This window comes from Phocoena sinus, chromosome 1, assembly GCF_008692025.1.
Source record: "Phocoena sinus isolate mPhoSin1 chromosome 1, mPhoSin1.pri, whole genome shotgun sequence".
Taxonomy (NCBI): Eukaryota; Metazoa; Chordata; class Mammalia; order Artiodactyla; family Phocoenidae; genus Phocoena; species Phocoena sinus.
The window spans coordinates 130,332,795-130,349,548 of NC_045763.1; the positions used below are offsets into that span (position 1 = coordinate 130,332,795).

The 16,754-nt window shown below is 38.8% G+C and overlaps 1 protein-coding gene and 1 long non-coding RNA gene across 5 annotated transcripts in view; one reads left to right on the plus strand and one right to left on the minus strand.

Annotated features, from left to right (window-relative positions):
• KLHL20 (kelch like family member 20) overlaps positions 1-16,754 on the plus strand; it is a 78,044-nt gene that overhangs the window by 48,390 nt on the left and 12,900 nt on the right. For all 4 annotated transcript variants that reach the window (XM_032649785.1, XM_032649768.1, XM_032649794.1 and 1 more), the window contains 2 exons: positions 912-1,095; positions 9,679-9,822. In XM_032649785.1, the coding sequence (XP_032505676.1) occupies positions 912-1,095; positions 9,679-9,822 (328 nt within the window). The remainder of the gene's footprint in view (positions 1-911; positions 1,096-9,678; positions 9,823-16,754) is intronic.
• LOC116762609 overlaps positions 1-16,754 on the minus strand; it is a 40,528-nt gene that overhangs the window by 16,689 nt on the left and 7,085 nt on the right. The window contains exon 2 of the long non-coding RNA XR_004352296.1: positions 329-404. This is a non-coding gene — a long non-coding RNA (uncharacterized LOC116762609). The remainder of the gene's footprint in view (positions 1-328; positions 405-16,754) is intronic.

A 16,754-nucleotide genomic window follows, 5' to 3' on the forward strand; every position in this document is an offset into this window, starting at 1 on the left:
AAAATGTATACAGCATATTGAGATTTGAAATAAGGAATGAGTTTTCAAATCCACCAGAAGAAGGTTAGAAACATTCGCATTTTATTCTGGCTCAGGAAGTTATTGAGACCTCCAAGAAACCATTAGTTTTCAAATGTTTTGAGGTTAAGTTATCCTTAGACTTCACTTTTTAAGCTCCAGAATCTAGCTCTTATTTTAGATTGAAATAGAGATGATTTTAAAGAATAACAAATTAAATTTATCTGCTATAATTACACTTTTTTTCAGGGAACACTCAGAGAAGCTTTATTGAGCTCAGTTTGAACCTGTTATTCTGAGTATTACTTACTTATGAAAAATGTAATTTCTTCAAAATGTTTTCTGATCCTGAATGTCATGTTGGATATTGTAGAATTCAGTACAGGCTGCAGATTAAACAGAAGGCAAAACATTTTATAAGTCGTAAGAATTTTTGTATTTAGTCACAAGATGAGGTCATGAGCAGATGAGCCGAAATCCCTCTCACCTAATAGAATAAAAGAATTTTTTTTTTTAAACAGGCTTCTGAGGTATGGTTCTTCTTTTGGTTTTTGATAATACATTACACTTATGTAGAGGCAACAGTCAAGCCCTAGTTTTCTAACTAAATTCAATGTTCTAGCCATTAAATGCCACATTACTTCCCAATATAATTTGAATTGGTGTCCTTGCCCTCCTCTGTAAAATGGACCTAATACTAACTTATTTAGAAAATTCTAAAGATTATAGCAATCCCAGTGGAATAAGTAAAAATCATAACTTATGTTTTAACCTGCTTCTAGAGGCGTTTGGTAAGTCCAAGCATTAGGACTTAACCAAATAAGAGTTAGCAGTGAGTGATACATTCTATGCTTTAGGACAGGTATTCTCCTGACCATTTGTTACTTCCCCAGTTGGTGGTTGGTGCAGTGGAGATGCCATTTCCAGTGTTGAACGATATGATCCACAGACCAATGAATGGCGAATGGTAGCTTCAATGAGCAAAAGGCGATGTGGAGTTGGGGTCAGTGTTCTTGATGACCTGTTATATGCAGTAGGAGGCCATGATGGGTCCTCTTATCTCAATAGTGTTGAAAGGTAAGTAGGGTCAATTTGAAATTTTTTTCTCTCCTATTCATATTGTTTTGTTTGAGATGTTAATTTGAAACAGATGTAACGTGTTGCTTTAGTTTTGTGTCTGTGGCACTAGCTGGCAGCCTAGACCACTTACTGTGACATACAAGTCCTTTATGATCTGACCTCCACCTGTTTCTCCAGTCTGTCTCCCCTGGCACACCACTATTCCCTAAACACGCTAGTGCAGACCCACCAAATTGTTTGCAGTTCCTTAGACATGCTGTCCTCTTTCGTGCCTCTTTGCCTATATATATGCATGCTGTTCGTTCTTCCCTGGAATATCTTTTCAAGATTCAAATGTTACTTCTTATATAAAGCCTTCTCTGGCACCATAGAGACAGGTTAGTTACTCAGTCCTCTGATCTTTCACAAGTATTTTGAACATACTTGTACATATCACATTGGCTGTAACTGTTTATTGAAATGTCTTTTCCCATATCTGTGACAATGCCTGGCACATTAGAAACCTACAATAATTTATTTTTTAATAACTTCTAGGTTCTTGTTCTCATCCAATCCTTTTTCATTCAGCTGTGTTCTTGATACTTACCAAACATATCTATGAAACCCTGCAGCATATCAAGATCTAGAGATACAGATTGTATAGTTGGAAAGAAAAAACAACAGAGGGATCAGCTCCATAGAAGTTTTTTAAAAAAAAAGCACACTTAAAAACAAATTGAGTTAACTAAATAAGGGTGGACATGATTACATATTTACAACTTAATAACAGTGAAGCCCATGAATATCAAAATGTGTGGTCTGCAACTAAAGTAATATTCAGAGGCAGATTTATATACATTATAACTTATGTGCATTCATTTGAAAATAAGAAAGACGGGAAAATAAATCATGCTTTTAAATAAAAAAGTTATAAAAAGAGCAACAAAGCCCAAGAAAATAGAAATTAACTGGAAAGAAAAGTTAATGAAATTAAAAACAAATATATAGCTACAAAAAGAACAATTTGATAGTATTTTTTTTAAATTAAAAATGAAGAGGGGGACCTTCAAGATGGTGGAGGAGTAAGACATGGAAATCACCTCACTACCCACAAATACATCAAAGATATATCTACAAGTGGAACAACTCCTACAGAACATCTACTGAATGCTGGCAGAAGACCTCAGACTTCTCAAAAGGGAAGAAAATCCCCACGTACCTGGGTAGGGCAAAAGAAAAGAGGAAAAACACAGACAAAAGAATAGGGATGGGACCTGCACCTCTGGGAGGGAGCTGTGAGGGAGGAAAAGTTTCCATACACTAGGAAGCCCCTTCACTGGCGGAGACAGGGGGTCGGGGGGGGGAAGCTTCAGAGCCACGGAGGAGAGCACAGCAACAGGGGTGCAGAGGTCAAAGCAGAGAGATTCCTGCACAGAGGATCGATGCCGACCAGCACTCACCAGCCTGAGAGGCTTGTCCGCTCACCCACTGGGGAGGGTGGGGGCTGGGAGCTGAGGCTCGGGCTTCAGAGGTCAGATCCCAGGGAGAGGACTGGGGTTGGCTGCATGAACACAGCCTGAAGGGGGCTAGTGCGCCACAGCTAGCCAGGAGGGAGTCTGGGAAAAAGTCTGGACCTGCCAAAGAGGCAAGAGTCCATTGTTTTGGGTGCACAAAGAGAGGCAATTCCTTCCCTCTGTGCCCATAGAAGGCAGAGCACTGCCTAAGCGAGCTCCAGAGATGGATGCAAGCTGCGGCTATCAGCTTGGATCCCAGAGATGGGCATGAAATGCTAAGGCTGCCGCCACCGTCCACTAAGAAGCCAATGTGCAAGCACAGGACACTATCCACCACCCGCCGTGGGAGCCTGTGCAGCCTGCCACTGCCAGGGTCCTGTGATCCAGGGACAACTTCCCCAGGAGAACACACGGCATGCCTCAGGCTGTTGCAATGTCACACTGGCCTCAGCTGCCACAGGCTCGCCCCACATTCCCATTATGACTACTGTACCCCTCCCTCCACCCAGCCTGAGTGAGCCAGAGCCCCCTAATCAGGCGCTGCTTTAACCCCCTCCTGTCTGGATGGGGAAAAGGTGCCTCAGGTCTTGGTGGGGAACAGATGCCTAAGGGTGACCTACACACAGAGGTGGGACCAAAACCAAAGCTGAACCCCAGAAGCTGTGCAAAGAAAGAAGAGAAAGGGAAATTTCTCCATGCAGCCTCAGGAGCAGTGGATTAAATCCCGACAATCAACTTGGTGTACCCTCCATCTGTGGAATACCTGAATAGACAACAAATCGTCTCAAAATTGAGGTGGTGGACTTTAGGAGCAACTGTAGACTTACGGTTTGCTGTCTGCAGCTGACTTGTTTTTGATATTTATGTTTATCTTAGTTTAGTTTTTAACACTTGTTATCACTGGTGGATTTGTTTATTGGTTTGGTTGCTCTCTTTTTATAATTATTATTTTTTATGTTAATAATTTTTTTTTATGTACTTTATTTTATTTTACTTTATTTTTTTCTTTCTTTTTTCCTCCCTTTTCTTCTGAGCCATGTGACTGACAGGGTGTTGGTGCTCCGGCCTGGTGTCAGGCCTGAGCCTCTGAGGTGGGAGAGCCAAGTTCAAGACACTGGACCACCAGAGACCTCCTGGCCCCACGGAATATCAATCAACACTAAGACCCAGCTCCACTAACAGAGAACTATGCAGCTGATGAAGCAGCAAGGTAAAGACCCACCAGACCAAACAAATGAAGAGGGAATAGGAAGTCTACATGAAAAAGAATTCAGAGTAATGATAGTAAAGATGATCCAAAATCTTGGAAATGGAATGGAGAAAACACAAGAAACGTTTAACAAGGACCTAGAAGAACTAAGGAGCAAACAAACAATGATGAACACCACAATAAATGAAATTAAAAATTCTCTGGAAGGAATTAATAGAATAACTGAGGCAGAAGAACAGATAACTGACTTGGAAGAGAAAATAGTGGAAATAACTACTGCAGAGCAGAATAAAGAAAAAAGAATGAAAAGAATTGAGGACAGTCTCAGAGACCTCTGGGACAACATTAAACGCACCAACATTCGAATTATAGGGGTCCCAGAAGAAGGAAAGAAAAAGAAAGGGTCTGAGAAAATATTTGAAGAGATTATAGTTGAAAACTTTCCTCACATGGGAAAGGAAAGTCAATCAAGTCCAGGAAGCACCGCAAGTCCCATACAGGATAAATTCAAGGAGAAACATGCCAAGACACATATTAATCAAACTATCGAAAATTAAATTCAAAGAAAAAATATTAAAAGCAGCAAGGGAAAAGCAACAAATAACATTCAAGGAAATCGCCCATAAGGTTAACAACTAATCTTTCAGCAGAAATTCTGCAAACCAGAAGGGAGTGGCAGGACATGTTTAAAGTGATGAAAGGGAAAATCCTACAACCAAGATTACTCTACCCAGCAAGGATCTCTTTTAGATTCAAGAGAGAAATTAAAACCTTTACAGACAAGCAAAAACAGAATTCAGCACCACCAAACCAGCTTTACAACAAATGCTAAAGGAACTTCTCTAGGCAGGAAACACAAGAGAAGGAATAGACCTACAAAAACAAACCCAAAACAATTAAGAAAATGGTAAGAGAAACATACATATCGATAATTACCTTAAACGTAAATTGATTAAATGCTCCAACCAAAAGACATAGACTGGCTGAATGCATACAAAGACAAGACCCGTGTATATGCTGTCTACAAGAGACCCACTTCAGACCTAGGGACACATACAGACAAAGTGAGGGGATGGAAAAAGATATTCCATGCAAATGGAAATCGAAAGAAAGCTGGAGTAGCAATTCACATATCAGAAAAAATAGACTTTAAAATAAAGACTATTACAAGAGACAAAGAAGGACACTACCATAATGATCAAGGGATCAATCCAAGAAGAAGATATGACAATTGTAAATATTTATGCACCCCAAATAGGAGCATCTCAATACATAAGGCAAATGCTAACAGCAATAAAAGGGGAAATCAACAGCAACACAATAATAGTAGGGGACTTTAACATTCCACTTTAACCAATGGACAGATCATCCAAAATGAAAATAAATAATGAAACACAAGCTTTAAATGACACACTAGACAAGATGGACATTAATTTTTATGTATAGGACATTCCATCCAAAAACAACAGAATATACTTTCTTATGTGCTCATGGAACATTCTCTAGGATAGATCATATCTTGGGGCACAAATCAAGCCTTGGTAAATTTAAGAAAATTGAAATCATATCAACTGTCTTTTCCGACCACAATGCTATGAGACTAGATATAAATTACAGGGAAAAAACTAAAAAATCCAAATACATGGAGGCTAAACAGCATGCTACTAAATAACCAAGAGATCACTGAAGAAATCAGAGAGGAAATCAAAAAATACCTAGAAACAAATGACAATGAAAGCATGACAACCCAACACCTATGGGATGCAGCAAAAGCAGTTCTAAGAGGGAAGTCTATAGCAATACAATCCCACCTCAAGAAACAAGAAAAATCTCAAATAAACAACCTAACCTTACACCTGAAGCAATTAGAGAAAGAAGAACAAAAAAACCCCAGAGTTAGCAGAAGGAAAGAAATCATAAAGATCAGATCAGAAATAAAACAAAATTGATAAACCATTAGCCAAACTCATCAAGAAAAAAAGGGAGAAGACTCAAATCAACAGAATTAGAACTGAAAAAGAAGAAGTAACAACTGACACTGCAGAAATACAAAGGATCATGAGATTACTACAAGCAACTATATGCCAATAAATTGGACAACCTGAAAGAAATAGACAAATTCTTAGAAAAGCACAACCTTCTGAGACTGAAACAGGAAGAAATAGAAAATATAAACAGAACAATCACAAGCACTGAAATTGAAACTGTGATTAAAAATCTTCCAACAAACAAAAGCCCAGGACCAGATGGCTTCACAGGTGAATTGTATCAAACATTTAGAAAAGAGCTAACACCTATCCTTCTCAAACTCTTCCAAAATTTAGCAGAGGGAGGAACACTCCCAAACTCATTCTACGAGGCCACCATCATCCTGATGCCAAAACCAGACAAAGATATCACAAAGAAAGAAAACTACAGGCCAATATCACTGATGAACATAGATGCAAAGATCCTCAACAAAATACCAGCAAACAGAATCCAACAGCACCTTAAAAGGAGCACACACCATGATCAAGTGGGGTTTATCCCAGGGATGCAAGGATTCTTCAATATATGCAAATCAATCAATGTGATACACCAAATTAAATTGAAGAATAAAAACCATGGGATAATCTCAATAGATGCAGAAAAAGCTTTTGACAAAATTCAACACCCATTTATGATAAAAACTCTCCAGAAAGTAGGCATAGAGGGAACCTACCTCAACATAATAAAGTCCATATATGACAAACCCACAGCCAACATCATTCTCAGTGGTGAAAAACTGAAACCATTAAACCATTTCCTCTAAGATCAGGAACAAGACAAGGTTGCCAACTCACACCAGTATTATTCAACTTAGTTTTGTAAGTTTTAGCCACAGCAATCAGAGAAGAAAAAGAAATAAAAGGAATCCAAATCGGAAAAGAAGAAATAAAACTGTCACTGTGTGCAGATAACATGATATTATACATAGAGAACCCTAAAGATGCTACCAGAAAACTACTAGAGCTAATCAATGAATTTGGTAAAGTAGCAGGATACAAAATTAATGCACAGAAATCTCTTGCATTCCTATACACTAATGATGAAAAATCTGAAAGTGAAATAAAGAAAACACTCCCATTTACCATTGCAACAAAAAGAATAAAATACCTAGGAATAAACCTATCTAAGGAGACAAAAGACCTGTATGTAGAAAACTATAAGACACTGATGAAAGAAATGAAAGATGATACAAAGAGATGGAGAGATGTACCATGTTCTTGGATTGGAAGAATCAACATTGTGGAAATGACTGTACTACCCAAAGCAATCTACAGATTCAGTGCAATCGCTATCATATTACCAATGGCATTTTTCACAGAACTTGAACTAAAAGTTTCACAATTTCTACTGAAACACAAAAGACCTGAATAGCCAAAGCAATCTTGAGAAAGAAAAATGGAGCTGGAAGAATCAGACTCCCTGACTTCAGACTATACCAAAAGCTACAGTAATCAAGACAGTATGGTACTGGCACAGAAATAGAAATATTTATCCATGGAACTGGATAGAAAGCCCAGAGATAAACCCACGCACATATGGTCACCTTATCTTTGATAAAGGAGGCAGGAATATACAGTGGAAAAAAGACACCTCTTCAATAAGTGGTGCTGGGAAAACTGGACAGCTACATGTAAAAGAATGAAATTAGACCCCTCCCTTATACCATACACAAAAGTAAACTCAAAATGGATTAAAGACCTAAATGTAAGGCCAGACACTATAAAACTCTTAGAGGAAAACATAGGCAGAACACTCTATGACATAAATCACAGCAAGATCCTTTTTGATCTACCTCCTAGAGAAATGGAAATAAAAACAAAAATAAACAAATGGGACCTAAGGAAACCTAAAAGCTTTTGCACAACAAAGGAAATCATAAGCAAGACGAAAAGACAACTCTCACAATGGGAGAAAATATTTGCAAACGAAGCAACTGACAAAGGATTAATCTCCAAAATATACAAGCAGCTCATGCAGCTCAATATCAAAAAAACAAACAACCCAACCGCAAAATGGGCAGAAGACCTAAATAGACGTTTCTCCAAAGAAGATATACAGATTGCCAACAAACACATGAAAGGATGCTCAACGTCGCGAATCATTAGAAAAATACAAGTCAAAACTACAATGAGGGGGCTTCCCTGGTGGCGCAGTGGTTGAGAGTCCGCCTGCCGATGCAGGGGACACGGGTTTGTGCCCTGGTCCGGGAAGATCCCACATGCCGCGTAGTGGCTGGGCCTGTGAGCCATGGCTGCTGAGCCTGCACGTGCGGAGCCTGTGCTCCGCAACAAGAGAGGCCACAACAGTGAGAGGCCCGTGTACCTCAAAAAAAAAAAAAAAAAAAAAACTACAATGAGGTATCACCTCACACTGGTCAGAATGGCCATCATCAAAAAATCCACAAGTAATAAATGCTAGAGAGGGTGCAGAGAAACAGGAACCTTCTTGCACTGTTGGTGGGAATGTAAATTGATACAGTCACTATGGAGAATGGTATAGAGGTTCCTTAAAAAACTAAAAATAGAACTACCATATGACCTAGCAATCCCACTACTAGGCATATACCCTGAGAAAACCATAATTCAAAATGAGTCATGTACCACAATGTTCATTGCAGCTCTATTTACAATAGCCAGGACATGGAAGCATTCTAAGTGTCCATCGACAGATGATTGAATAAAGAAGATGTGGCACATATATACAATGGATTATTACTCAGCCATAAAAAGAAACAAAATTGAGTTATTTGTAGTGAGGTGGATGGACCTAGATTCTGTCATACAGAGTGAAGTAAGTGAGAAAGAGAAAAACAAATACTGTATGCTAACACATATATATGGAATCTAAAAAAAAAAAAAAAAAAAGGTTCTGATGAACCTAGGGGCAGGACAGGAATAAAGACAGACATAGAGAATGCACTTGAGGACATGGGGAGGGGGAAGGGTAAGCTGGGGCGAAGTGAGAGAATAGCATGGACATATGTACATTACCCAATGTGAAATAGATAGCTAGTGGGAAGCAGCTGCATAGCACAGGGAGATCAGCTCGGTGCTTTGTGACTACCTAGAGGGGTTAGATAGGGAGGGTGGAAGGGAGATGCAAGAGAGAGGGGATATGGGATATATGTGTACGTGTAGCTGATTCACTTTGTTATACAGCAGAAACTAAGCAAACATTGTAAAGCAACTATACTCTAATAAAGATGTTAAAAAAAAAATGAATATACTCTTTGCTCCATGATTCTGCTTCTCATCATCCATTGCACAAGGAGAAATATACAAGGGTGATCACTGTTTTTAATAACAAAATGTCACAATGTAAGGATACATCAATAGAAATATGATTTAAATAATATATGGCACACACAGTATAATTAAATAGTTCAAGAGAAATCTAGAGCTATACCTATTATGAATAGATCTCAGAAATATATTGAGTGAAAAAGCAATGCATAATATGTGGCATTACTTATGTACAGAAAACATGCTTGCATATAAAGAAATATATATATGTGGATAGATATATACCTATTTAAAAGAATTTTACCGAAAAATCTTGAAGGATGTACACCAAATCAAAATGGGAAAAGAACAGAAGTTGGGTGGAACTCAAAGAGAATTTTAGCTTTATCTATAACATTCTGAAAAAAAATTTTAAAGAAAATATATTTATATGTAACTTTTTAAGTAAAACTGAATTTCAAAAACTATATATAAATTAGACTATCACATATTTAGTTATTTATCAGCCCATATTTCGGGAAAGAATATATATATCATATATCATTGCATGTATAAACACAGCCCTCTTTGTGTAATACGAACTGTGTTCTTGACATGTTCTCTGCAGGTATGACCCCAAAACAAACCAATGGAGCAGTGATGTTGCTCCTACAAGCACCTGCAGGACAAGTGTTGGTGTGGCTGTGCTTGGAGGCTTTCTCTATGCTGTGGGTGGCCAGGATGGAGTGTCTTGCCTCAACATCGTTGAGAGGTGATTTTTTTTAAAGTCATTTTCAGTTTTTTAAAAGAAACAATTTAGGACACTAGGGATTCACTATTCAGTAGATTTCCCATGGGCTTTAAGGCAAAAGTTTTCAGTTAACTTTAAAGTCTAGGAAGATGAAAGATATAACCCAATTTTTTAAATTATGTGTTACACTGACTGAGCCTAGCATTGAAGTGTTGGAATCATATTTTAAATTTCATTTTATATATGATATCAAGGATACCACTTCTGAAATCTGTTCTGATTTTTTTTCCCCAATAATTGGAATAACTTTGCTCAGACTTCCTCCAGAAAAAATGATTAAAGCAATCATTCTTTGTGTAGCATACCTTATAAAACTCCAAGGTATTTTGTATGTGGCTTCTCATTAATTCTTTTTTTAAGTTTTTATTTATTTGTTTGTTTATTTTGGCTGCGCTGGGACTTTGTTGTGGCACGCAGGGTCTTTGTAGCAGGGCTTCTCTAGTTGCGGCATGCAGGCTCAGTAGTTGAGGCATGCCGGCTCTCTAGTTGCGGTATGTGGGATCTTAGTTCCCCAACCAGGGATCAAACCCAGGCCCCCTGCATTGGGAGCATGGAGTCTTACCCACTGGACCACCAGGGAAGTCCCTGGCCCCTCTCATTAATTCTTTTTTTTTTTTTTTTTTTTTTTTTTTTCTTTTTTTTTTTGTTTTTGATTAATTCTTGAAGTTGAAATCTTGGTGGGTTGCCATAATTTACTGTATACTTTTTTTTTTTCTTTTTGTCTGCGTTGGGTCTTCGTTGCTACACATGGGCTTTTCTCTAGTTGTGGACAGTGGGAGCTACTCTTCCTTGCCGTGTGCAGGCTTCTCATTGCAGTGGCTGCTCTTGTTGCAGAGCACGGGCTCTAGGTGCACAGGCTTTGGTAGTTGTGGCTTGCAGGCTCTAGAGCACAGGGTCAGTAGTGGTGCATGGGCTTAGCTGCTCCACGGCACATGGGATCTTCCCAGACCAGGGCTCGAACCCGTGTCCCCTGCATCAGCAGGCGGATTCTCAACCACTGGGCCACAAAGAAGAAAATGGAGTAACATATTTTAGATAGGGAGGGTGGAAGGGAGATGCAAGAGGGAGGGAGATGCAACAAAGAATTCTTTGTTGGGTGGGGGAGGGGCTGTCCTGTGCACTATAGGGTGTTTAACAGCATCCTTGGCCTCTACCGATTAAGTGCCACTAGTACATGCCTGGTTGTAATAACCAAAAATGTCCCCAGACGTTGCCACATGTCCTGGGGGGTGGGGTTGGAGGCACAATCACCCCAGTTGAGAACCAGTTGTGCTAGAGCCATCTAGTCACTAGGAACCCTCAAAATTGACCAGCCAAGATGGCTTTCCAGGACAGGGCCCACACTTCTGGGAGCAGAGTCAAAATTGAGCAGGACAAGGACAACAGATACAGTGAAAAGAAGGCCAGGTTAAAAGTAGGAGTATTGAATAAAGCCAGTACATCTCAGGAGGCAAACCACTATATTTTTTAATGCTACATGAAAAAAAAAAAAAAGAGGGAACTCCATGAAACTGGAAATATTAGCACAAACCACTCTTTCTTCTAAGAGTTCAGGAAAACTCATTTCATGTAAAATTGAGGAACAGAAAGGTATTGAGGCTAGATCCCATTAAAGTTAATATATGAAGAGAGAATAAGCAGCAATTACGTCTCTATAGAGAATGAAAGCATACCAGAAAGATACAACTACAGAACAGATCAAAACTGTAATCAACTATTTCAAAAATATGCTAAAAGGCATTAGGAAAACAGTGCAAGATATGAAAACACACAAGTCAGAATCTGAAAAGCTCAGAAATGAGATGACAAAACTCAAAAAAATATTAGAAATGTAAGAAAAAATCACTTTAGAATGAAGGGTTAAATTAGAACAAATAAGCAAAACAGATAATGCCAAAAGACAAATAGAAGGTGAAAAAGAGGAAAGTTTTAAAGTCAAAAAGAAATAAAGAGGTAAAAAGGATTTGAGAGACAGCAACAAATATTGAAGACAGGTAAAAATCCACTGTGCAGATAATAGGAGTCCATGAAGAAGAAAATGAAAACAAGGGAACAGAGCAGATGCTAAAAACTGTGATTCAAAATTATTTTCCTGTTGTAACTTTTTAAAAATTGAAATGCTTTATTGAAATAATACACTATATCCTCTGAATACTGACCCAGAACAATGAACACTAAGATATATTCTAATAAAATTACTGGACCTTAAAGAAAAAGGAAAAAAATCCTTTAGTTATCAACAAAAAAATACATGTTACTTATAAGGGAAAAAAATTTAGATTATTATCAGATTTTTTCTTTTTTCGGTATGTGGGCCTCTCACTACTGCGGCCTCTCCCATTACGGAGCACAGGCTCCAGACACGCAGGCCCAGCGGCCACGGCTCACGGGCCCAGCCGCCCCACGGCATACGGGATCCTCCTGGACCGGGGCACGAACCCACGTCCCCTGCATCAGCAGGCGGACTCCCAACCACTGCGCCACCAGGGAAGCCCCTATTATCAGATTTTTTTTGAAGCAATACTTTATGCCAGAAGAAAATGGAGTAACATATTTTAGATATCCAAAGAAAATGTAAGCCAATGATAAGCCAATGATTTTTTACCTAGAGAAACTGACCTTGAAGTATAAAAGGCACAGACAAACTGTTAACATGTAAGAAATCAGGAAACGTTGTTCCCATGAGTTCCTGAGGAATCTACTAGAGAACAAGCTTCAGAAAAATTACTAGAGAGAGATTGACAGAGGACTAATAGTGAACATGAAACATACAGTAAATCTGAGAACTATGACTAAATAAGGGTTATAAGAGAGTGTAGCATGCCCTGGCTGTATCGTCACTCAATGTAAATTAGTTCAACTATTTTTTAAAGTGGGGGAAGAATGGGAAGAGATATGCAGAAAGAAATTTTAATTCTCAGGAATAGTGAAATGATAATATTGCTATTTTAAGACTGCTATGTGTATAATGTGGAATAAAGGAAATGAGTATAGGTTATTCTGATTCTGTCCTCTTCTGTGTCCTTGAAAACCAGGAAGATACGGAAGAATATGGATGTAAAATAGAAGAGTTTAAGTAAAACACCTTGTGCTGAATTTGAGTTAAATTTTTCTTAAAAAAAAATTATATTCTAGCTCTATCAACTGAAGAGGCCTAGAAATAATGACCAGCCAAGTCAGTGAACATCTCCACTCCCTGACTGTCTTGAAATTCCTTTTCCCACTAGAAGAAACCAGGGCTTCTTAGAGAAATGTCTGATTCCAGATTTAGGACAGGGAATGTATAGATGAGCCTGGACCATCTTTTCATACCAGATAGCAAGCAAGCTATCAAAGACTACTAGATATCAAAAAGATTCAAGAGTCAATTTGAAGATGTTCCACTGACCAAAGATGACACAATTTTAACCTTAAAAGAGATAATTGTAATTGATTAAAATCAAATAAATATATTTAAATCTATGGGTTCCTGTTGGTATTTTAAAAAAACCTAATTAGTTACCTTTGGAAGATTTTATTTATTATCTTGAAAACTAGTAAGCATATATCCAGGCTTTCTTTTACCAACTATATCACATATGAATTGGGTAATAAAATAGTAGGAAACAGAGGCAGAGAGAGAGAGAGAGAAAGAAACAGAAGCAGAGAGAGAGTGAGAGAGAAGGAGAGGCAAGAAGCGGGGAGAGAGAGAGAGGATCCATAGATAAGAGGATTGTTTCTTTTTATAAAGTATTCCAGCAAAAGAAAATAAAGGATAGAATATCACCATATTGCAACACTCAGTAAATTAATGCACCTAGGAATTAATAACAGCTCCTAACACACCGCCTTCTGTAGTGTTGCCAAAGGGACCAAACGTGATTTGATCTAACCTCTGAATCCAGCTGCCAGTTTGCAGAACATACAGAGGACAGGCCAATGTGTAGAGCTGCACTATAAGTGTACAGTCGATCAAATCCATATTGTGGGCGAAGTTGCAGGTCAAATGCCCAGGTTCTAACACATGAATGAATTCTGGGAGTGGGGGAGGGAGAAGGAGAATAGAGGAAAAACCTGTAGAAAAAAGGAGACTTTTTAAAAATATGAAAAAGTGGTCCAGTTGTTAAGACCCCGCGCTTCCATGGCAGGGGGCACGGGTTAGATCCCTGGTCGGGGAACTGAGATCCTGCATGCTGCGTGGCACGACCAAAAAATAAAAAATACAAACTAAGTAAATAAAAATACAAAAAGAAATTAATAAGTAAGAGTAAGTGTCTAGGGATGTACACGTGGCTGATCAAACTATAAAGAAATGCAAGGAAGTGATTACTGTAAAAGTCAGGATAATGGTTACCCTGCCTGGGGGAAGGTTTTGAGATTGGAAAGGGACACGTGGAAGGGCTTCCAGTGTGGCAGGCAAAGTTATTTTTCTTGGCCTGGATGGTGGTTATAAGTAGACTTTCTTTATAGTAACTTACTAAACTATACATTTGTTCTTGTGTGGCTTTCTGTATCAATATTTTATTTTACAATAAAAGGGTTTAAAAAGTTATGCAAAGGCTTTTGCTTCTAAGTAGAATGCAATAAGTAGTGACAGCCATCATTCCCACTGCAACAACTAGGAAAAAATGACAAAGTACAAATATCATATTTTTAAAATCATCAGAGACATGTAGAAGTAACAAGGACTAGATGAGCTAAGAGTCCACTGAAGAAAGAGCCCATCTTATGTGAGCTGAGATCATCAGCTATTTTCTTCCCAAAAACATTTGCCAAGTTTTAACATGGGTTGAATACTGGACTTGGTCTAGGCAGAGGGGTTCTCCTGGAGGAGGATAAATCAGGGGAACTTTTGACAATCATGTAGGCTGGCATGACAGATTGGATTCTGGAACATACTTTTGTTTTTCCCAGTGGGACGTTTGCTGAGTGCTGGGATAGCACAGGAGAGTAGTGGACCAGGTTAAGTGAAATCTCATACAATCTTACAGTGCTTAGAAGATAAAGTCCTACTATAGGGAGGGGCCTGCAACAAATACAAGACATCTCATCCTTGAGACATTTAAAAACAAAGGTGGACTGAGTCTAACTAAAGCTCAGTTCCTTTTTTTTGAAAAATATTTTTATTGGAGTATAGTTGATTTACAATGTTCTGTTAGTTTCAGATGTGCAGCAAAGTGAATCTTTATACATATACATCTATCCACTCTTTTTTAGATTCTTTTCCATAGGCCATTACACAGTATTGAATAGAGTTCCCTGTGCTATACAGTAGGTCCTTATTAGTTATCTGTTTTATATATAGTAGTGTGTATATGTCAATCCCAATCTCCCAATTTATCCCTCCCCCCAACTTCCCCCTGGTAACCATAGGTTTATTTTTTTCTTATTGGTGTGAAATTGCTTTACAATGTTGTGTTAGTTTCTGCTGTACAATGAAGTGAATCAGCTATGTGTATACCTATATTCCCTCCCTCTTGGATCTCCCTCCCCCCCCCTCCCCCCACCCCACCCATCTAGGTCGTCACAGAGCACCGAGCTGAGCTCCCTGTGCTATACAGCAGGTTCCCACTAGCTATCTATTTTACACATGGTAAGGTATTTATATGAAACCTAATCTCCCAATTCATCCCACCCTCCCCTTCCCGTGCTGTGTCCACATGTCCGTTCTCTATGTCTACATCTCTATTCCTGCCCTACAAATAGGTTCATCTGTACCATTTTTCTAGATTCCACATATATGCATTTATATATGATACTTGTTTTTCTCTTTCTGACTTACTTCACTCTGTATGACAGACTCTACGTCCATCCACCTAACCACAAGTAACTCAATTTCATTCCTTTTTGTGGCTGAGTAATATTCCATTGTACATATGTACCACATCTTTATCCATTCTTCTATCGTTGGACATTTAGGTTGTTTCCGTGTCCTGGCTACTGTAAATACTGCTGCAGTGAATACTGGGGTACATGTGTCCTTTTGACTCATGGTTTTCTCAGGGTATATGCCCAGTAGCAGGATTGCTGGGTCATATAGTAGTTCTATTTTTAGTTTTTTTAAGGTACCTCCATACTGTGTTCTCCATAGTGGCTGTATCAATTTACATTCCCACCAACAGTGCAAAAGATTTCCCTTCTCTCTACATCCTCTCCAGCATTTATTGTGTGTAGATATTTTGATGGTGGCCATTCTGATGGTGTGAGGTGATACTTCATTGTAGTTTTGATTTGCATTTCTCTAATAATTAGTGATGTTGAGCATCTTTTCATGTGCCTCTTGGCTGTCTGTATGTCTTCTTTGGAGAAATGTCTATTTAGGTCTTCTGCCCATTCTTTTTTTTCTTTGCAGTACGCGGGCCTCTCACCATTGTGGCCTCTCCCATTGCGGAGCACAGGCTCCGGACGTGCAGGCTCAGCGGCCATGGCTCATGGGCATAGCCGCTCTGCGGCATGTGGGATCTTCCCAGACCGGGGCATGAACCTGTGTCCTCTGCATCGGCAGGCAGACTCTCAACCACTGCGCCACCAGGGAAGCCCCTTCTGCCCATTTTTTGATTGGGTTGTTTGTCTTTTTAATAGTGAGCTCTTTATACAGTTTGGAGATTAATCCTTTGTCCATTGATTCATTTGCAAGTATTTTCTCCCATTCAGAGGGTTGTCTTTTCGTCTTGTTTGTAGTTTCCTTTGCTTTGCAAAAGCTTTTAATTTTCATTAGGTCCCATTTGTTTATTTTTGTTTTGATTTCCATTACTCTAGGAGGTGGATCAAAAAGATCTTGCTGTGATTTATGTCAGAGTGTTCTTCCTATGTTTTCCTCTAAGAGTTTTATAGTGTCTGGTCTTACATTTGGATCTCTAATCCATTTTGAGTTTATTTTTGTGTTTGGTGTTAGGGAGTGTTCTAACTTCATT